Consider the following 20539-nt stretch of genomic DNA (forward strand, 5'->3'; position numbering starts at 1 on the left):
GCGTCAACGTCGACAATAAAGTTTGAGGACACATAATATAACTTTCTACCTCGGGGTTTTACAATTGACTTGGCAGGCCTATTATTGGCGGTCCAGCTGTGGTTTATATTGGGGTTAATTTAGATTTGATTTTATTGTCAAATTCTTTTTTTCATTTATTATTATTATTATTTTTGGTTCAATTTTTTTTTTTTTCGCTTGTTTCTTTTTCAAAAGAGGCTACACCTGTATTGGCAGTTTTTAATTTCTGATTCTTTGAAAAAAAAAAGAGATTACACAGAGCACAATATCTACCGTGTCGGCAACCTTAATTTTTTTATATCGCTCTCTTAACTAGAAAGGCCCTGATACATGGAAACACGTTGGTTTAGGCATTTATAGAGCCAGTAAAAAATTATTGTCACCGCTGCTGCTGCACATATCATAGTGGGGTATCTAGTTTGTCATCGGTGTATGGTTATCACGAATTTTTTTGTCTTATGGCAATAGAAACGAAATGTAAGTAGACACGAGGTTTAGTGAGTGGTTGTTGGGGTCAGATGAGTAGGCGGTGAAACTGGAGACGTTCGGTTGGATGGGGTGGGTATTTCATGGACATCGGTGGTCGATATTCTGGGGTGAAATTTGCCGTGGCACGTTTTGAGGTTATTTCGACGATGTCAGTTGGAATTTCAGTAACAGTGCAACAAAGTAGTAATCAGTGTGGTGTATGTGTTGGACGTGATAGGATGTGATTGAATATGGTTGAAGATTGAAGACTGGAGAAAGCTGGGGCAATTGATAAGGGTGGAGTGGTGGAGTGGTAATAGTAGTGCTGAGTATGGAGTGTAGTAGTGGTTGTTAGTAATATTGCTTTCGCCAGCTACGTGATGATGGTATGGAATTGGACAGACAGACCAGTTGTGTTAAGAAGATTCGAAGTTGAGAGTGTTTTTGGTATTGGTGTTGTTGGTGGTATTAATTCTGATACTATTGATGGATATACAATCGTGATATGAATACTGGTGATTAAAGGTATGGATAGCATGGATCCTGTTGATAGTGTTGATACATCATAATACCAGCAAGCTTCAGTCGAGCTATCGCTTGATTCAACAGTACAAGCTGTATAGATAATACCCTTGCTCTCTTTCTTCTCTGATAACTCCTTGCGCTATCCGACATACATATACCTGATTGTTTGTTAAATCTGAACCGGCCATATGATTTGTTCATCTGGGCTTCTGATTATCTTTGGTATTCATTTACGTGGTCATTCAAGCTAATTGGCACGGTACAGTCATTTGTATACTCATTTTTGTCTGAAGTACCTTTGAAACTTGCGTTACAAAGTATATCAACAACGAGCCCATGCCATAACATTGATATACTATTTTTACCACTTTCAACTACCCAAAGTTACTAGCTGGCGTCACTATTCGACAGCTCATTCAGCTTGCCCAAATTGATTCGCATTATTCGCGATACCAGTAATAATACCCTCGACTCAATCTTACACCAATCAAAAACTCTACAAGTTGAGACTAAGTTTATTGTCGACTTCTTCCCATATATTTATTTATTTATTTCTTCACATCTGGAGTATATTTGACCGCTTTCGCATGTACCGGTTTTGCCGCTCGTCTCACCTCTACCTCAACCGCTTTGAAACATCTGCTATGGGAAACCCGCCCAATATTAACCTTATTATTTATAGCCTTGTCTTGATTATTCCGGTTCCCAAACTGGTCTCCACATTCATTCATAATAATATCAAAATCAAGATTAAAAGCTAGCTGGCTAGTTAATCTTAGTGGTGGCTTTATTTTTGTTGCACTAACAAAAGTGAAAAAAGAACCCAAAAAAAAACATTTTCCTGCATTTGAAATTATTTTATATTAACCGTCAACTTTGTTATCAGTTCCGTTGCTTATGTTGGTTATTGTCACTTAAGTTTCGTTGATTTATTCTATTCCATTCTGTCTTTGTGATACTGTAAGTGTTATCAACACCGGGAGTAGCGGTTGTTCTTATTTGGGTTCCTTTGATCTTAACTGTGAGTTGCCTGATTAGTTTCAGCACTTTGGCGGTGGAAGGCTGTTGTCAAACTGGCTCGTACCGATTATTCCTATGCTCTTATCAGTATTAACAGTTGAAACTAACTATTATTTTAGATACAGCTATTTACAGTTAACTTCCTTTGAACACCTCAGGCTTGCTGGCTTGACTTCATTCACTAGTCACTGGCCTTTAGGGTTTATTGTATTGTCAACTTCAGTACGCTAATATTCTTATCCTAAATTCTTTCCTTCTGTTTTTTTTACAGTAGACATTTAGCAGACTGATTTTAGAAGCCATTAGATTGGCAGGTTTAAACATGTCACCTAGAACTCCGACACCTCCTCACGACACGTCAGAGACGTCATTTCGCTCGAACAATCCGTTTCTTTCGGATGAAGAGGGAGTTGAAATGCAGAGGGCCAGTCCATCTGCTATCCCTTCTGCTGCAGCAGTAGCCACCTCTCCAAATAACAGCATGTCAACGGTCGAGCAGGGCCGACCTTTATCGTATATAACGAGTCCCCGTTTACCTAGTACCGGCTCCCCTCAGAGACCCGGTAGAGCCATCTTACATTCATCATCTTCAGCATCAGATCGTATAAAATCACAACCACAACGACATATTTCCTTTGGTAAAAGTCCCATTGGCACCCCAAGAAGCAATAGATCATGGGACGAAAAAGATGAAGCAGAAGATGAGTTTGTAGATGTGTTACATTCTAACTTGACAAATGGTAACACAAGCACAGTAGCATTAGCATCGGCAGCGGCTATGACTGCCGGACACGCAGGAGTGTCATTTTCAACAAGAACACCACGAGGTGAACTGGCAGGAAATGACGGCGAGTTCACTGCTAAAGATGGAACTCAGTTCAACGAAATGGCAAGACAGCCTACTATGATGAAGAGAACACGATGGGGTACACAACGACATAAAAAAGGGCGACCACTAAATGCTCCAAAACGATCCAAGTCAATATTCAGTCGTAATCCATCTAGCAGCACCGCCAACGACCATTCTAATAGCCACAGTCGAAGCCATAGCCGGAGTAATAGTCACGGCCACCATGGTACCATGCATGATAACGAGTCATCAGAGTCGCTAGTCGACGAGACGCCTGAAAGCAGGAAAATATACTTCAACATGCCTCTTCCTCAAGAGTTGCTAAATGAAGAGACTGGCCTCCCATTAGTAGACTATCCTCGAAACAAGATCCGCACAACGAAATACACGCCGCTGTCGTTTGTGCCGAAGAACCTGTTTTTTCAGTTTCAAAACGTGGCTAACGTCTATTTCTTATTTATTGTCATTCTTGGTGTAAGTATTTCACAGTCTAGCATCCCGACGTCCGACTCGAGCGAAGCGAGAGGAGCCACGGGGTCTGAGGCGGAGCCCTAGCCGCCGGAGGCATGTGCCTACTATGAAAAAAAAAAAAAAACAGAAGACTAACTGAAGCAGGCATTTCCGATTTTTGGAGTAGCGTCAGCAGGAATGGCTGCTGTGCCGATTATTGTGATTGTGTGTATCACGGCGGTGAAAGACGCTATTGAGGATTACAGGCGGACGATTTTGGATTTGGATCTGAACAATACTGCTACAGAGATTCTTGCATATAACCACAACTACAATGTGACAGACGAGAGTGTGTCGGCATGGAGAAAGTTTAAGAAAGCCAATACGCGGTTGATGTTGCGGATTATTCGAGCCGTCAACCGACAAAGAGAGAAAAAGAAGCTCAAGAAAATGGGTAAACCCTATGACAGTTCTGCTAGCGGTGACCAGATTGGCCATGAGCTCACTAGAGCCACTACTATTTATTCCATGCGCAACTCTTACTCCATGTCGGATATGGGAGATAGTACAACAAAAGACTTAGGAAACGGTATGAGAAACAGCTATGACGATAGCCGGAACCCTTTTGCAGATTCTACTGCGCATGTCAAAGACACACCAGTTGCACCAATTGTTGACAACACTCATCCATCAGCTGGAAAGGCTCGATTTAGAAAAGATTTCTGGAAAAACGTGCGAGTGGGCGATTTTGTTCGGATACGAAACAACGACGAGATTCCCGCTGACATTGTAGTCCTTTCGACATCGGACGGTGATGGAGCTTGCTATATCGAGACTAAGAATTTGGATGGAGAGTCTAATTTAAAGGTTCGTCAGGCTTTGAAGTGTGGTGAGGGCATCAAACATTCCGATGACTGCGAGAAGAGCAAGTTTTGGATCGAGTCTGAGGGTCCATTACCAAATTTGTATGCATACAATGGTGTGGCCAAGTGGCTCGATAACAGTGAGAACGGTATGGGTGAGGGTATTGGAGGTAGTTATGACTACCAACATGATCCCGAGCAAGCCACTAGATCAGAACCAATATCTATTAACAACGTGCTGTTAAGAGGCTGTTCGCTTAGAAACACCGAATGGGTTATCGGCGTGGTAATTTTTACTGGTGTCGAGACCAAGATCATGCTCAATGCTGGTCAAACTCCTACAAAGAGGAGTAGAATCTCTAGAGAGTTGAATATTTCGGTAATGTTCAACTTTATTTTGCTATTTATTCTTTGTTTTGTATCTGGTGTGCTAAACGGTATAGAGTTTGGCAAGAGTAACACGTCTATCGACTTTTTCGAATATGGATCAATTGGTGGTAGTCCTCCTGTGGATGGTCTTGTTACGTTCTGGGCAGCAGTCATTCTGTATCAGTCGTTGGTTCCTATTTCACTGTACATTTCCATTGAGATTGTAAAGACAATCCAGGCGTTTTTCATTTACAGCGATTACCATATGTACTACGAGCCCATTGACTATCCTTGTACGCCAAAGTCGTGGAATATTTCCGATGATTTGGGTCAAATTGAGTACATTTTCTCTGATAAGACAGGTACTCTGACGCAGAACATCATGGAGTTCAAAAAGTGCACCATTAACGGCATGGCCTATGGTAAAGCATACACGGAGGCTATGGCTGGAATGAGAAAAAGAGAAGGCATCGATGTTGTTGAAGAAGCCCAACGCATGAAAATTGAGATTGCTGCTGACAAGAAAGAGATGATTAGGTCATTGCAACAGATTAGCGATAACAATCAGTTGATTGATGATGAGGTTACTTTTATTTCTTCTCGGTTTGTGAAAGACCTTGCTAGTGGAGAAGATCGAGAGCAACAGAGGGCCAATGGCCACTTTATGCTAGCTCTTGCTTTATGCCATTCGGTCTTGACTGAGAAGAGCAAGAAGTATCCTGGTCGCTTGGACTTTAAAGCTCAGTCACCAGACGAAGCTGCGTTGGTGGCTACTGCTCGTGATGTTGGATTCAGCTTTTTGGAGAGAACGCAAAAAGGTGTCATCTTGAACGTTCAAGGAGTAGAACAGGAGTATCAAATTTTAAACACTCTGGAGTTTAACTCTACTAGAAAGAGAATGAGCGCTATTGTCAAGTTCAAATCTGGCCAGGATGGCTGTGAGAAAGAAAAGATTCTTCTTATTTGTAAGGGTGCTGATAGTGTTATTTATTCACGTCTGAAACCTGGTGAGCAAGAAGTTCTCCGTAAAGAGACTGCGCTACATTTGGAACAGTTTGCTAACGAGGGTCTGCGTACGTTATGTATTGCCGAGCGTGAACTTACTTCTGAGGAATACCATGATTTCAACCGTCGTCATGAACTTGCTGCTGCTGCAATTGTTAACCGTGAAGAGAAGATTGAAGAAGTTGCAGATGCCTTTGAACGTAACTTGACGCTCATTGGAGGTACTGCCATTGAAGATAGATTACAAGATGGTGTTCCTGAATCCATTGCTCTTCTCAGTGATGCTGGTATCAAGCTTTGGGTTCTAACTGGTGATAAGGTCGAGACTGCTATCAACATCGGCTTTTCGTGTAATCTTCTCGATAACTCGATGGAGTTGCTTGTCATTCGTGTCGACGATAACTCAATTAGCAGTGCTACAAGAGTCATTTCTGATTATCTTTACAACTACTTTGGTATGAGAGGTGATTTGGATGACTTGGCGGAAGCTATGGAGAATCACGACCCACCATCACCTAAGTTTGCTGTTATTATCGATGGTGACAGTCTTAAACTTGCTCTTAGTGATGAATTGAAGACCAAATTCTTGCTTCTGTGTAAACAATGCAAGTCGGTTCTATGTTGCCGTGTGAGTCCCGCCCAAAAGGCTGCTGTTGTACGCTTGGTAAAGAACACCCTTGGTGTCATGACTCTCTCAGTTGGTGATGGAGCTAATGATGTTGCTATGATCCAGGAAGCTGATGTTGGTGTGGGTATTGCTGGTGAGGAGGGTCGTCAAGCAGTCATGTCGTCCGACTATGCTATTGGGCAATTCCGTTTCCTAACAAGATTGCTACTGGTTCATGGCCGATGGTCGTATAAGAGACTGGCGGAAATGATCCCCAACTTCTTTTATAAGAACGTTGTGTTTACATTTGCTCTGTTTTGGTATGGTATTGAGTCAAGTTTTGATGGCGCTTATCTGTTTGAGTATACATATGTGATGTTTTTCAATTTGGCGTTCACTTCTTTGCCAGTTATCTTCATGGGTGTTTTGGATCAAGATGTTAGTGACGTTATTTCTTTACATGTTCCTCAATTATATCGTAGAGGTATCTTACGGTTGGAATGGACTCAAGGCAAGTTTTGGCGATATATGGTGGATGGTTTTTACCAATCATTCATTTCGTACTTTTTCCCCTATTTCATTTACTGGACCGGTATGTTTGAGTCTTCCAATGGAAGACCCTTGAATCATAGATTCTGGATGGGTTTGGCTGTTTGCTCGATTGCCGTGCTTTCCTGTAATCTTTACATTTTGACCAACCAGTTCAGATGGGATTGGCTTTCGCTTTTGATCAACGTTATCAGTTCATTGCTAGTCTATTTCTGGAGTGGAGTTTACTCAAGTTCGACCTTTTCCGGTGAGTTTTATAGCGCTGCCGCCGAGATGTTGGGCTCGCTTATTTACTGGGCCGTACTTTTGGTTGGTGTTATAGCTGCTTTGGTACCTCACTTTTCGCTCAAGGCATATCAACAAATTTTCCACCCTAGAGACATTGATCTCATCAGAGAAAGATGGTATCTTGGAGATTATGATGGCTTGGAAGAAGAAGCGGAGAACGCTAACTCATTCCCCACTAATAAGGGCCCTGACATTGCTCCATATAAGGGCTCATTTATGGGCTCCTCTATGAGCGATGGATCTGGTGCTACGGCCACATCTGCTACTCCCAACTCATTAAACAAGAGATTATCCAATAGCATGCCTTGGAAGCGCAAGTCGCAGTCTCCACAAGCAACCGACTACAGTTTCGGAAGTGACCAGCCAAGAGAAATGACGTCTCCAGAATACATTCGATTTGGAAATGACCAGATAAAGTCAGAGGAGTATGATTTTGACGCTATCCACAATGATAACTCTCAGGTACCATACCGAGCAAATTCCTCTGCTAGAAGGCAAAGCTATAGAAGACAGTCGGGAATTGATTCCCAAACCAGACAATCTTTAGATGTGCTGAGACATAGCCTGCGTATGGAACAACCAATGCCACGGTCTTCAATGGACAATGGTATCAGAACTTCAATGGACACCTCTGACCTCACCACAGCTGAAGGACTAATGCATGTTATGAGTAGAGATTAACCAATAATTTATATTTATCGTATGACAATATATTTCCTGTACAATATACAAATTCTCAAGGTGTTAGAAGTAGCTCGGCAGTAGGGCGCGACCTGGGCTCCAGGCTCTTACTCTACTCGACTTACTCAGGGTCCCGAAGAACCACAGATTCAAGATAAAAAATATGCATTCATATATAAGACAAAATATCAAAAAAACAAAAACAAACCCCCGTTAAAGTATCGTCGTCATCACTATTTTTATCATCATCAATTTTTCTCGTAAGTCTTCTTCCAGGCATAGTACTCGTTAAGTCGCAGCGTGGCATAGTTTTTGTAGTCAAAATCAATGTCGCTGATACTAGACTGAATAGCAGACCAGATACCCCAGTAAAATCCGGGCATACCCCACCAGGAGACCAGCTCTTGGATGAGACTATCGATATCGGCATCGGTGACATGTGCAGATGCTGAGCTTCCTGAAAAGTGGCTCAAGGCAGAAAGGTAATGGAAAGCCCAATAGCGTAGCACTGGATTCGATTTAGATGGTTCTGGAATAAGCTCAGTCTTACATTCAAACCCTTGCCATTCCATGAAATGGTTTGCAAGATCGAATCCTCTGGGTGCAGGCATAGCATATTCGTAGTCGATAAAGGTTACAAGCTGTGAAGGACTGTATGGTGCTTTAGATGAAACTAACTCTGACACATCTGCGCTGGAAATAGTCTGATAGTCTGACTTTTCCCATTGTTCGGGGACGAGAATGTTACCGCTCAAAAGATCGCAATGAGACACAACTTCAGGGCTCACGTTACCAATAGTCTCTTTGATCCAGACCAGTTCTCGCTTGAGATCAGCTTTATCAACATTTACAACACCAGTGGGCATGGTCTCAATCCATTGGGATAAAACGTCCCAGATATCTGTCGCAAACTTTGGAGTGCGGCCTGGCTGAGAAGAGAATTTCCGCTTGGTGTCTATAATTTGGGTTTGAATGATATCTCTATCCAGTTTGACATGCCATTCTGCCAGTTTGTTGGATACACCACGAATAATTTCCGGATCAGACAGATCAGTATAATGACAGGATTTGGCAGGGATGAAACCATAAATAAGTCCATTGGCAAATCGACTGTACAAGGGAGGGGCCAAGCCTAGAGAATACAAACTCAGATGAGTCGCAAATTCTCTGTCCCTATCAATAATAGCACTGGTACCATTACCATAGGCGCGAACTAGAAACTGTCTCTCAATAGGTGATGTAACACCAGCGGTCCTATAAACACCATGAAGAAGCACATTTGTGATACCGCCCTTCAGTTCAGATATATCCAAGGTGTACTTATGCTGTGGAGGAGATGTGGTATTGCGAGAGAATACCTTCAACACTAATTCTTTTACGGTAGAATATGGATCAGATGCAGCGGCAGCTTCTGCCTGGTTGAGAGTCAAAGTGTATTCCATGGCGTAAAGAGGGTCGTAGGAGGTATCTACTGAATAGGATTGTAATGGTTGATCATGAGAAAGAGTTGATAAAGTCGGAGAGGTATCATTTTGTGAATCTTTAGCAGATGAAGTTTCATCATTGGATGTTGAAGATCCTTTTGATCTTCGAGATTCGAGGATCACTGGTTCTAATTTGTTCATGTTTATGATTGTCGATAGATCACTAAAATAACTTAGGAGAGTATTTGTTCAACTTGAACGCTTAGAAAACCCTTCGAGAAGTTTATGTTGAGTGATTTACTCTAAGACGAATCGCAGTCAAGTTGTACGGACAGATCCGAACCGAGATAAAAACAAGAAAAAAGGACCGAACTAGTTGCTAATCTCCAATACTAAACCGTGTATTCCGTATACTTCTGAACACTGTTCTGTCAATGACTCTTTTACCTGATAACTCCAAACCTGACCAATATAAGCCAAAAGTTCCAGCGTTACAGATCGTGTTGCAGCTGTCGGCACTCCGTGTTCGGGGTAATAGTAAAACTTGAGCCACGAAGAAAGTCAAGTAACGATCTTATGAAGTTTAAAACTTATATCCAAAAGCCAAAAAGCAAACTATCCGATCTTTTTCAAGGACTGGTGCAGGATTTTGACGTTCGCTCTAGCTTTTCTTCTACAGCGCGTAATCACCGAGGAAGTGCAAAGTTCCGAGTCCCCCTAATTTTACCACTACGAGTATGTACGAGACGCTAATACACGCAAGAAAAGTGCAAAGTCGTGTCTGAACCAAAAACTACAATCAAAAAAGATATCCTTAAGATTTAATATGGAAAAAAAATCAAAAAAACGTAACAACAAGTGTTGTCAGGGAAATATTAAAATTCAACAGGAAACTTGTAATCGTAGAAGTCTAATGGGCAGATATGCCCATCTTTATATAGCTATATACCGAAACGGTAAGGAAAAGCTCCTAAACGGGTTATAACCATGCTGAGCCTTGTTGGCCATGCGGCCTGCAATTTCTCCAGAGTGGTATCACTATACCGAGCAATAGAAATTAAGTTGAAGCAACTGTAATTAATATCTAGATTCTTTGAGACGGGCTGCTAGCTTTTAAAAGTCAGCAACCAATTATAAATATAGCGGGTATGGCCCAAAGATATATACTCGTGAGACGACATAATTCGGAATCCTGAGTTACTAGCACACAGCGCATCAGAACGTAAGTTTATGCCGAATGCAGGGATCTAACAAATCAAATTATATCTTTGCTACGAATTGACTGATCAGTAGTTCGTGGTTCTTATCGCAGTTGATTCTTGTCGCGTTCAGATGATAGTCGCCGAGCAACTATTGAAGAACGGAACTAATTGGTGGACTTTTTCAATTTTGGTTGAATTTCTTGTTGGATACTAAATATTTTCGTGACAGGGTAACACTAAGTTCCACTGATTCTATCTCCAGTCAGCTGGTACTTCTAACTCACACACAGCCGCTGTTCTATAGTTCAGGGGTACTGTTGGTTGTCATTCTTGTATGCATGTAACCCTCTGATAACTAGAGATTCATGTGAAAGCCACTGGATTCGGCGATTCGCATCACTCTATATAAGAGTGCGAGATCTATGAAAGTGCCCTGATTATGAAGTGCATCCCGCATTTAGGAATTTCTTGCTGCACACGTGATATCATGCCGCGAATGGCATGTAGTCGTGTGTACGGCATCATGCGGAGTGCGATTTGGAGCATGTGAAAATGCCTGTATTTTTTTACAGGAATGAGTGGAAACCACTTCAACTATCACTTTCACTACTCAAATAATTCAGTTAGATCATTAACACTGGTGTGATAAGCTTTTATTTGTCAACTGGGACTCGGTCCCCAAACAACATTCTCCTTTTGTTATATCGAGTCTGCTAGCTCCAGTTTGGTGAACCCCGAAGTGCCTCCGGCAGCTGGGGCTCCGCCCCAGACCCCGTGGTGCTCCGCTTAGCGGAGCGTCGTTGGGTGCTTGACTGATGAGTATTTTGTCTGAGAGAAGTGGGGCATCCGGTACCAGCTTTTATTTCCTATGCCAATTCTGCGAAGCTCAGATGGTTAATATCTGAGACATACCGATCGTATGTATTCAAGCAGATGAGTTACTTCATTGAAGTACAATAACAAGAAACATTTAGACTGCTGGAGGTGTGGTCAATCCTTTGCTCGCTCGTTGGCAATAATCTAGACTCTTAATGCCAATAGGTTCATCATGCTCCAATCTTCTATCCTGCATATGAATCGAGGCATGCAACTATCGTTCACTCGACAGTTCTCTAGAGCCAGAAGATGTTGCCCGCTCAAATTGCCGTCAGTTTGTATACACATGACAAAACAAGCGCAATGTAACGAATACTACTAATTCAATAAATATAGTTATATGCATTATACAAGGAAATAGATTATATCACCTAGGGGCCGATGCATGACCGCTCAATTTAACATGTTCAAAGAGCTTATTTCGACTGGGGAATACTGTTTGACAGACCGAGCACTTGTTTGCAAACTCGCTTTCAATCTGGTTCTTCTTCTGTCTCCTTTGTTTTGCTTTTCCTTTGGCAGGCTTTCCTGACGTTGGCTTTGGTGTAGACGATCTTGAGCTGCCTCTACTGTCCTCCAATTGTGCAAGTAGGTCTTCGAGTGTGGGGTCACCTTGAGTTCCCTCGTTTATACGGTCGTCTTTACCTTCGTCTTTACCTTCGTCGTTTCGACTTTTTTCAGGAGTTGGCTCTACGTCCTGGTCGCCATCATCATTGTCAGAAAGGTCCAGCGCAGCAAATCTAGATTGTACATTTGGTTTCGAGTTTCCCCCATTTCTCACCTCAGGTGGTGTTGGTGAATCTGATTCGACAGAAGTGGTATTTTCAACGATTTTTTCTTCTAAATCATTCTCAGACTCGTTCAAACTATCATTATCTTCGTCGAATCCCAACTCAACACCCTCTCTTCTCATCTCTCTTTGTAAATCTTTCAAGTTCTTAATGTGTTTTTTGCTGAGTTCATGTGCAGAGAGCTGTTTTTTGTTTTTAAATATTTTGTCACATACAACACATTCGAACACATCCACCACGTCGTCTTCTGAATCATCATTAATGTTGGCTAAAATATCATCAGGGCCGACTTTTTCCCACTCTTGCTCCTCGTACTCCTCTTGTTTCTTAGCAGTATGCCTCTTACGATCTCTTTTTGCCTGCTCCTTAGAATTCGCATCGTCAGCTTTGTTGCGATTCTTTTTATTATGAGCTTTGACTCGAGGATCTTTTTGTTTTATTAGCTTGACAAGATTTCGAACTGTGACATTAAACTCGTTTCTGGCTGCATCTTGTATTTTCTTATTCCTGATCTCCATGGCTCTACGAGATCTTCTATCAGGAGCGTCCCATGATCTATAAATGTTTTCCCATACAAATGACTTGATGGAAGAGAATGATGACCAACTATCATAAAATGGTTTAACCTCAACAGACCAGTTCGATTTAGCATTACCAAAAGCTGGGAAATGGGGCAAATTGAGATCATTGGTATTCTCGCTGCCACCTGCAGCGTCCAATGCTGCTTCATGCTCTTCTTGCGCCAGTTGTTGAAACAAGGTATCTATTAAAGAGTAGAAATCATCTGGCTGAGATGCAACATTCACATATAATGCTGGATCCAGATACCTCTCTAATTCTTCCTGCTTTGTAATTTTACCACCATATTCAGGTTCGTTAGAGCCTGGTCGACCCTCTGAACCATGCGAATCATACCAGGCACGTTCCTGTGGATCTGATAAAATATCATAAGCAGCTTGAACTTTGGCAAATTTGGTAGTAGCCTCTTCAACGCGGTCGAAATTTCTATCAGGATGGAGCAAAAGAGCCTGCTTTTTGTAGGCTTTTTTCAGCTCTGCATCAGTAGCATCAGGCTCAACCCCCAAGATTTCATATAAAGATTTCTCCATTTCTTGTTCACTTTGATCTATATTCTGTTGTGAGCTCTGTGATGTACCCATACTCTATATTTAAATGAATGTGTGGAGTCCGACCGTGTGACACAACGTCTGTCAGCTAAGCCTCTCTGGCGTTGTAGCTTAATAAACAAATGCTGATCTGCTGAAATTTATTTTCTAATCTGTAACGGTGATGCGAAATCTGTCAACGTGCGGCGCAACCGTAATAGCCCTCAACTGAGCTGAAATTATTAAATTTTAGAGATTTCCCACGTGAAAGTATAAGTGAGACTGCTGAGGTTATCGATTGAAATACCTGAAGTGAAAATGTTATATATCATTGAGTGTTGAATGATAATGGATGTTTTCCTAATAGGTCGCATGCTCCGATATAAGTTTACATAATCACTACCACTAAAATATGTTGATTGTAGTTGATTATAGTATGGAGCAAGACTTAATAGAAGGAAAAAATAATTTTTGAGCCTCTTCGTAAGTAAACTATAAAATATAAATCCCATATTTTATTGAGAGCTATAGAAGATACTTGAATCCTGGAGATATGCTCTTAGATAAGATAAGGGCAGGGAAATTTTATCTGTGAAATAAAGTGTAGATCATGATCCAGTCTGTTTCTCTCCAGGCAATTTTTAAAATGAACCCCGTAGCTAAGACGCTGATATCTGTAGTCGGCACGACTGGGGTAGGAAAGTCCCAACTCAGTATAGAAATAGCCAAAGCTCTCAATGGTGAAATAATCAATGGTGACTCGATGCAAGTCTACAAAGGCTTAGATAACATCACAAACAAGCATCCCATCATTGAACGTGATAATATACCACATCATCTTCTCGGTCACATCGCATGGAAAGAGGAATACAGTGTAAAACAGTTTGAAGAAGAAGCTATATCGATTGTAAGTACTTGAGCCGATATGTTAAATTGTGAAGTGAGATCTAGTTCTAACTGACAAGGCTGATGAAATACACTCAAGAGGTAAGCTGCCCATCTTAGTAGGCGGCACTCACTATTATATACAATCGTTGTTGTTTAAAAACAGTACAATAGCGTCATCGAAAGACATTCCTCAGCGGGAATTGACTGAAGAACAACAAAAGGTATTGGACTCATCAGATTCCATTATTTTGGGTCACCTCCGTGACGCAGATCCTCTTATTGCTGAAAAGTTCCATCCAAATGATACAAGAAGAATCAGACGTGCTCTGGAAGTATTTTATACTACTGGACGAAAACCCTCTGATATTTATGCGGATCAGAAAAAAACGGCTGATGATTTGAGTGAAGAAAGTGTTGGTTCAGGAAGCCTTAGCATGAGATATAGATCTTTGATTCTATGGGTGTGGTGCGATAAGAAGGTTCTTGATCCTAGGCTTGACACAAGAGTCGATCATATGCTTGAAAATGGACTGTACGATGAAGTTAAAGAAATGTATGAGGAATTTAAAAAGATTGAACAGAGAGATGGGCCAGGGTCTGTGGATTTAGAAAGAGGTGTTTGGCAAGTAATTGGGTTTAAGCAATTTCTGCCCTGGCTGAAAGGAGAAGTAGACTCACCGGCAGGTGGGATTGATTCAATGAAACAGGCAACTAGAAAGTATGCTACAAGGCAAACTAAATGGATCCACAAGAAACTATTACCCATGTGTCAGGCGGATTATGCCGTAGGCGATAGAGAAGCTGCACTCTTAGATGCAACCGATCTGTCTAAATGGAATCAGAATGTATTTAGTCGAGGTGTTCAGATCTGTCAGGATTTTATGAATGCCACTCCTGGTACGATTCCTAACTACTCTGTTCCGTTAGCTCCAGCAGGATTGGAAGAGTTGCTAAAAGCTCGCAGTGCTGAAAAGGCTTTCAACTCTGACAAATGGAAACATCATGTTTGTGAAATCTGTACTAGACTTGACAGCGAACCTTGTATTTCAATTGGCGAAGAAGCTTGGAAAACGCATCTTAATAGCAAGCGTCACAGGCTTGCTGGTCGTAAACTTCAGAAACAAGAAGCCTTTGAACACTGGAAAAGGAAACAATCGGAGAACCCACAGTCAAATTCCGACCTGTCTCCAAACACTCCTAAGGAGGCCAACGTGGCTGCTGACGAACAGTCAGAAAAAAAACAAAAGATCTGATATATTCAGAATCATGTTCTGTACATATCCCTTATTTATTATCATGTAAATTAGATGGTTACTTAAAATTAATGCCTCTAGAAGGATCCCATGTATTAGGCTGGTGTGGTTTGGGGGCTGGGAGAGGGCTCTGGTGAGCAGCCATGTCATTAATAGCCACTTCAGGTGTATTTGAATTAAAAACTCGTTCAAGGTCGCCTCCTTGCTGACGGCGTTCGTAGACAAATTTAAGCGATTCATTCAAAAGGTCTTTAATTTGTCCCGAGATCACGTTGTAAAATGTTAGTGCTTGTTCACAACCACTGCGCACCTCGTTAAATCGACTGTATGCCTGTTCTAAGCTTTGAACTGCGTTTTGTCGTTCTGTGTAGGTATTGTCTGTTTGCATAGTGTCCAAGAATGTTTGGTTTCTTCGCTCAATCACTTGAATCAAATAGTTCTGTTTATCAGTTTGATCCTGGATCCATACCAGGTTTTGATCAAAACGACCCAAGCTTTGCGTATACACTGACTCAAATACAGATGCTTCAATCTTCTGGTCAGGATTTTGCTGCTTGATTTCGTCATACTTTTGGATTATTTCAGGCACTGTTGGTTAGTTATTGGTTATCATGAAGCTCAAATTATCAGTGTTTTCTGATATAACTTACGAAGATCAACTTTGTTTACTTCCGCTTGAAGCACTTTGAGATACTGTGAGCGATCGAGTTCAGTTCCACGGCATTTGGAAATGGCAGCACGTAAATCCCCCATGGCCTGTTCAAGTATTGGACTGAGCTTTACAACTGTCGCATGTGGTAAGAATTGCTCTAGAGCCGGTTGGCCACGAGAAAGAACAGTCAGTAAAGATCCAACGGCGGTCAGCTTCGACGTAGATTCTTCATCGATCTTGGCGGCAATGTCGAGGTTTTCCTTGAATGCATCAAGCTGCTTCCAAATGTGAGGTGCCGCTTCTTTAGATGTTGGTCGTGACCAGCGTTTAGTACCAAATTCAGCTCTCAGAGTATTGTCTTCTGATTCCTCTACCGTCAGTGTATCAGTAGCTTCTTTAATCAGTCTTTGACATTCTCCAGATATCCTCGCTATATCCTGGAATGCTTCCTCCAATCTAGGTAAACCTCCATTGGATCTAATTTCTTCAGCATAGCTAATAAGTGTCTGTGGCACACCAAGGGGCTTTTCTACAGCATCCAATGCCCCGGGGAGATTTAGTCTCTGGAATTCAGCATGCAATTTACTATTGAGTGACTCCACTTCTGTAACAATGTGTCGTTGAACATAAGCTTCGATTTTTTCTTGGAATGCCCTAGCTGTTTGGTATAAAATATGTGGCAATAGCGATGCAAAAGGGACAGGGTCGGGCAAGTCTGCTAGTCCAGGTGGTAAAATGGGTTTTGACACAGACGAACGTCCAATAGAAGGCAAGTCCCTATCATTTACCACGTCCTGTAAATATATGAGATCATTATCCTTTTCAGCTCTCACAAGGTCTGACTTGGCCTTTGTGTGGAGTCCTTGTAAATCCGCCAACACACTAGGGGAAATGTATCTCTTTCTTTTCAGTGCAGATGCGCTGCTATTTACAGCGACCCTCAACCTGGCTACTTCTTCTCCATATTTTCCTCGATCTAAACAGTCCATTGAGGCACGATACTGTGCTGCGGCATTGAAATGATCCTTTTTAAATGCAATATGTTCTACCCATTCAGTTCGTAATATAGAACTGCGATTCGAATAAGATAGGGATGCAGCATACAGTTCAGAGACCTCACTTGCTAGTTTAGCTATAATTATATTCTTGAGCCCGTCGTTGACAGCTTTCAGCCAAAAGCATTCTTGTGCTTGTGCCAAGTTCAAATACAGTAGCGATTCAAGAGTGTTATTGTCAAGGGCTAGTGGTGGAGCATTTTCAAATTGAGGAAGGACATCGTTTATGAGATATTTAAAAGCACCCGCAGCAAATTGAAAGTACTGGTAAGCATGTTTAAGTCCATCTTGGTGCGATGTCTTGGGCACCTTACATCCCAGACGGGAGTACACAGCACCAATATTATACAGAACATTGATTCGCTCAAATTGAAGAGACCTATACGAATTGGCTGCATTTGTAGCATAGCCTAGGGTACTATACCACACGAAATCCAACCTGATGTCACTTGGAAACTTGGTCATTATTCCACTCAATAGTGTAAAGTATCTTCATTTGTTAGTAACTTGAGGTAAAGCAACAGATGTTGTCCAAATTTAAGCAGACTAAATTTGCTTAATTATAAAAACCACGTACCTTACCAAATCATCTAACGAAGACTCATCCAGCTTCTGGGAAATAGCAGTTCGAGACCGTTCCACCAGATCAAGCTCTTTTGCATATTTATCGGGATGCTGGTTGTATTCTTTCTCAATACATGCCCTCAAAGCCGAGCTTATTGATATTGGCTCCGTCCCTCGGACAGGGATCTCTAGCATATTCTCGTCACTCATGATATCCACAAGCTAAGTGCAATCCTAGAAACCGAATCGTAAACCTTTCGTAAACCTTTCGTAAACCTCTTTCTATTTGTTTGTTTAGTTGATATCTCACGCATTGCATATCACATCTCACACGGCTGCATCTCCAGAAATCAGGGGAAGCTCCACATCTCAGAAGGCTCACCAGTGAGACTAGTTTTACACACAACGGTATTATTAATGATATCTAAATATATAAAGATAGTCCTAAAGTAGAGCAGGAGGGAATTTGTTAAAGTCGACTTGTTCCTTTACCTCACCACCATTAACGGAGTAGGCGATACGGAGACGAAGTCTGACATTGGTGTTAGGTGCACCTGACACCTTCATGAGTTGTCTGGCAGTTTGACCAGGTGTCACGGTCGAAGATGACAGTGCTTGAAGTTGTAACTTCTGACTTTTAGGAACAGCGACTTGAAGAACAAGGTCACTGATAGGTGATGAACCTGTGTTCTGGAATGTGGCAGTAATGGTTACTGATCCAGGTGTTTCTTTGCGAGGTTGGAAGCTGAGACGGAGACTGTTATTGTTATATGCCTCATATGCATCAGCTGGGACGTGGTTCATTAGATCTGAGGCTGTAGTTGCTGTAGCAGGTGGAGTACCTGGTGATGGCGATGGGCCAGAACCAAAGAGATCAAGAATATTTTGATTTGCCGATTTCGCCGCTGGTGGAGTAGCACTAGTAGGACCTGAGCTACCACCAAGACCTGACAGAAGGTCTGCAGCAGAGCCTGTGTTAGCCGAACCAGTGTTTGCAGCGGCTGATGCGTTACCAGAGCTACCAAAAATGTCAGATAACAAATCAGTGGTAGCAGCGGAATTGGTAGCAGTTGTGCCATTGGAAGGACTGTCACCAGTAAGATCCAGTAATAGGTCGACATCTGAAGGAGCACTTGCAGTTGTGGATCCATGGCTGGCAGGGATTCGAGCAGTCTTTTTATGAGCCTTGGCTTTCTCGGCTTGTTTACTAAGATCCTCACGAATTTCGGGTGGAGGCATTTTTTCCAGCACACCACGACGAACAGAATCATAACCGAATAGCACATTGTATTCAGCGACTCTTTGTTGAACTTCAACGTTCAATGAGGATGCATTTGCTTGAAGGATAAGTCTGATACGCTCGATTTGAGCTGCGGACGAGAATCGCACTGTAAGCTTCATTAAAGCATTGACGACATATTCTCTGACTACCTCAGTAGCATAGAGAGAATTGATAATATTTTCAAACAGCTGGACAATATCCTCTTCGGTAACTTGTTGTACAAGCTCTTCTTCTTCATAACTACCTCCCTTTAAAAGGTTATTGGCATATTCTCCAATAAGCCACACACCCACAAGAGTTAGACCCTCTTGCGAAATATCCTTCTTTAGAGCAGAGTAAAGCTTCTGCACAGTATAAAGCTGCAGTTCCTCGCCTGAGCTGATAACAAGAGTAATGAATGATGAAAGAACATTTTCCTTGGCGTAAGCACCGGCAAGTTTAAGAGCACGGAGAATGGTATCAATGTGCCATCTGCTATTAGGGGCATATTTCTCGGCCGCAAGTGCAATTTGGGAGATGATGTTTGTCTTGAACTCGCTATCAGCTGTCTCAAGAAATGCTAGTAATTCACGAATAAGCACACGCGTGTTCTGGTCATTGATAAGAGCAAACGAAAGTTCAAGAGCTCTTCGACGAATAGAAATATCGACATCCTGTAGACATTCAATGATAGTAGCTCTGTGACGCTGAACAGCAGTTGGTTCGATATCAATAACTTTCAACAGGGTATTCAATGCAACATATCGCGTATTATTGTCTCGCGTCGACAAGAATTTACCGAGAATATTGACACCCAAGACTCTCAAACCAGAATCAGCCTCGATGCCAAAGATAGTCAGAACAGTTTCATACAATACAGCATTGCCAACATTTTTAGATGAGTCTGTGTTAGAGGCGATTTGTGCCAAAATATCACTCATTTGCTCAGAAGCCTGTGCATCACCCGCACCTAGAAGACCCAATAATCGTATAATTTTCACTTGTAAGAATGGATCACTAACACCAGCTACATCGTGCTCCGGAGCATAGCCTGATGTGGACAGAACCTTGAGGTTTTTGATAAGTTTAGGTACTAGAGGACGGAACTGAGGAACCATTGTTTCTGGGTTATTATCACACAAATCATGAATCAGTGAGATACCACACAACAAAACACCGTGGTTCTTGTCATTGACTAATAACTTGGCCTTGTCAACAAATACCTCCTCTAATTCTGGTACTCGTCGAGTGATTCTCATAGCACATAGAGCGGCCTTTTTCTTGAGATACGGGTTTGAACTTGATAGGATCTTTTCAATATCAGCAAACAAATCACGACCCATTTCAGTGGATGCAATATTTGCCAGAGTACACAATGCAAGAGCCACAACGTATTGATTAGGATGAGACAAATCATTTGACAGGGAATTTGTCACCAATGTCAATACCTCCTGATTCTCGTCTAATAATAGCATTGTACCCAGATAACCCAGTCGCTTATCGGAAAATTTAGATGTCGCTAACAATTTCAAACATTCAACTTGGCCAAAGTGAGTTCGCTCACCAAGCGTAAACAAATATAGCAGTTTGGCGACATTCTGACGACGGACTTTATTGTCAGAGTAATCCTCGCGAAACGACGTTCGGATAGCAGCCGATTCTTTTTGGATCACGGCTCTCTCATCAGCAATGGTCTTAGCTGCGCGTATCGCTTTGATAAACGATTTCAACGAAGTCATTATCCCGAGTTGGCTGCTCTATTTGTAACCGT

At 41.9% G+C, this 20539-nt stretch overlaps 9 protein-coding genes across 9 annotated transcripts; 3 read left to right on the top strand and 6 right to left on the bottom strand.

Moving 5' to 3' along the window:
* Positions 1-2356: 2356 nt before the first annotated feature.
* On the top strand, positions 2357-3439 carry DNF2 (aminophospholipid-translocating P4-type ATPase DNF2; the record flags this gene model as incomplete). Its single annotated transcript, XM_018882757.1, has 1 exon — positions 2357-3439. The coding sequence occupies one exon, from the start codon at positions 2357-2359 to the stop codon at positions 3437-3439; it is 1083 nt and encodes a 360-aa protein (XP_018735014.1).
* Positions 3440-3532: 93 nt separating this feature from the next.
* On the top strand, positions 3533-7696 carry DNF1 (aminophospholipid-translocating P4-type ATPase DNF1; the record flags this gene model as incomplete). Its single annotated transcript, XM_018882758.1, has 1 exon — positions 3533-7696. One exon carries the CDS (start codon positions 3533-3535, stop codon positions 7694-7696), a length of 4164 nt encoding a protein of 1387 aa, XP_018735015.1.
* On the bottom strand, positions 5701-6000 carry AWJ20_795 (uncharacterized protein; the record flags this gene model as incomplete). Its single annotated transcript, XM_018882759.1, has 1 exon — positions 5701-6000. One exon carries the CDS (start codon positions 5998-6000, stop codon positions 5701-5703), a length of 300 nt encoding a protein of 99 aa, XP_018735016.1.
* A 248-nt stretch (positions 7697-7944) lies between the features above and the next one.
* EKI1 (bifunctional choline kinase/ethanolamine kinase EKI1) lies at positions 7945-9321 on the bottom strand (the record flags this gene model as incomplete). The annotated part of the gene is made up of 1 exon (XM_018882760.1): positions 7945-9321. One exon carries the CDS (start codon positions 9319-9321, stop codon positions 7945-7947), a length of 1377 nt encoding a protein of 458 aa, XP_018735017.1.
* Positions 9322-11565: 2244 nt separating this feature from the next.
* JJJ1 (Jjj1p) lies at positions 11566-13149 on the bottom strand (the record flags this gene model as incomplete). Its single annotated transcript, XM_018882761.1, has 1 exon — positions 11566-13149. One exon carries the CDS (start codon positions 13147-13149, stop codon positions 11566-11568), a length of 1584 nt encoding a protein of 527 aa, XP_018735018.1.
* Positions 13150-14498: 1349 nt separating this feature from the next.
* MOD5 (Mod5p) lies at positions 14499-15236 on the top strand (the record flags this gene model as incomplete). The annotated part of the gene is made up of 1 exon (XM_018882762.1): positions 14499-15236. One exon carries the CDS (start codon positions 14499-14501, stop codon positions 15234-15236), a length of 738 nt encoding a protein of 245 aa, XP_018735019.1.
* A 58-nt stretch (positions 15237-15294) lies between these two features.
* On the bottom strand, positions 15295-15624 carry AWJ20_799 (uncharacterized protein; the record flags this gene model as incomplete). The annotated part of the gene is made up of 1 exon (XM_018882763.1): positions 15295-15624. The coding sequence occupies one exon, from the start codon at positions 15622-15624 to the stop codon at positions 15295-15297; it is 330 nt and encodes a 109-aa protein (XP_018735020.1).
* A 230-nt stretch (positions 15625-15854) lies between these two features.
* RIM20 (Rim20p) lies at positions 15855-17408 on the bottom strand (the record flags this gene model as incomplete). Its single annotated transcript, XM_018882766.1, has 1 exon — positions 15855-17408. One exon carries the CDS (start codon positions 17406-17408, stop codon positions 15855-15857), a length of 1554 nt encoding a protein of 517 aa, XP_018735021.1.
* Positions 17409-17951: 543 nt separating this feature from the next.
* APL4 (Apl4p) lies at positions 17952-20507 on the bottom strand (the record flags this gene model as incomplete). The annotated part of the gene is made up of 1 exon (XM_018882767.1): positions 17952-20507. The coding sequence occupies one exon, from the start codon at positions 20505-20507 to the stop codon at positions 17952-17954; it is 2556 nt and encodes an 851-aa protein (XP_018735022.1).
* Between the last annotated feature and the right edge of the window lie 32 nt (positions 20508-20539).

The sequence above is a fragment of the Sugiyamaella lignohabitans genome, chromosome A, assembly GCF_001640025.1.
Source record: "Sugiyamaella lignohabitans strain CBS 10342 chromosome A, complete sequence".
In the NCBI taxonomy this organism is placed as follows: domain Eukaryota; kingdom Fungi; phylum Ascomycota; class Dipodascomycetes; order Dipodascales; family Trichomonascaceae; genus Sugiyamaella; species Sugiyamaella lignohabitans.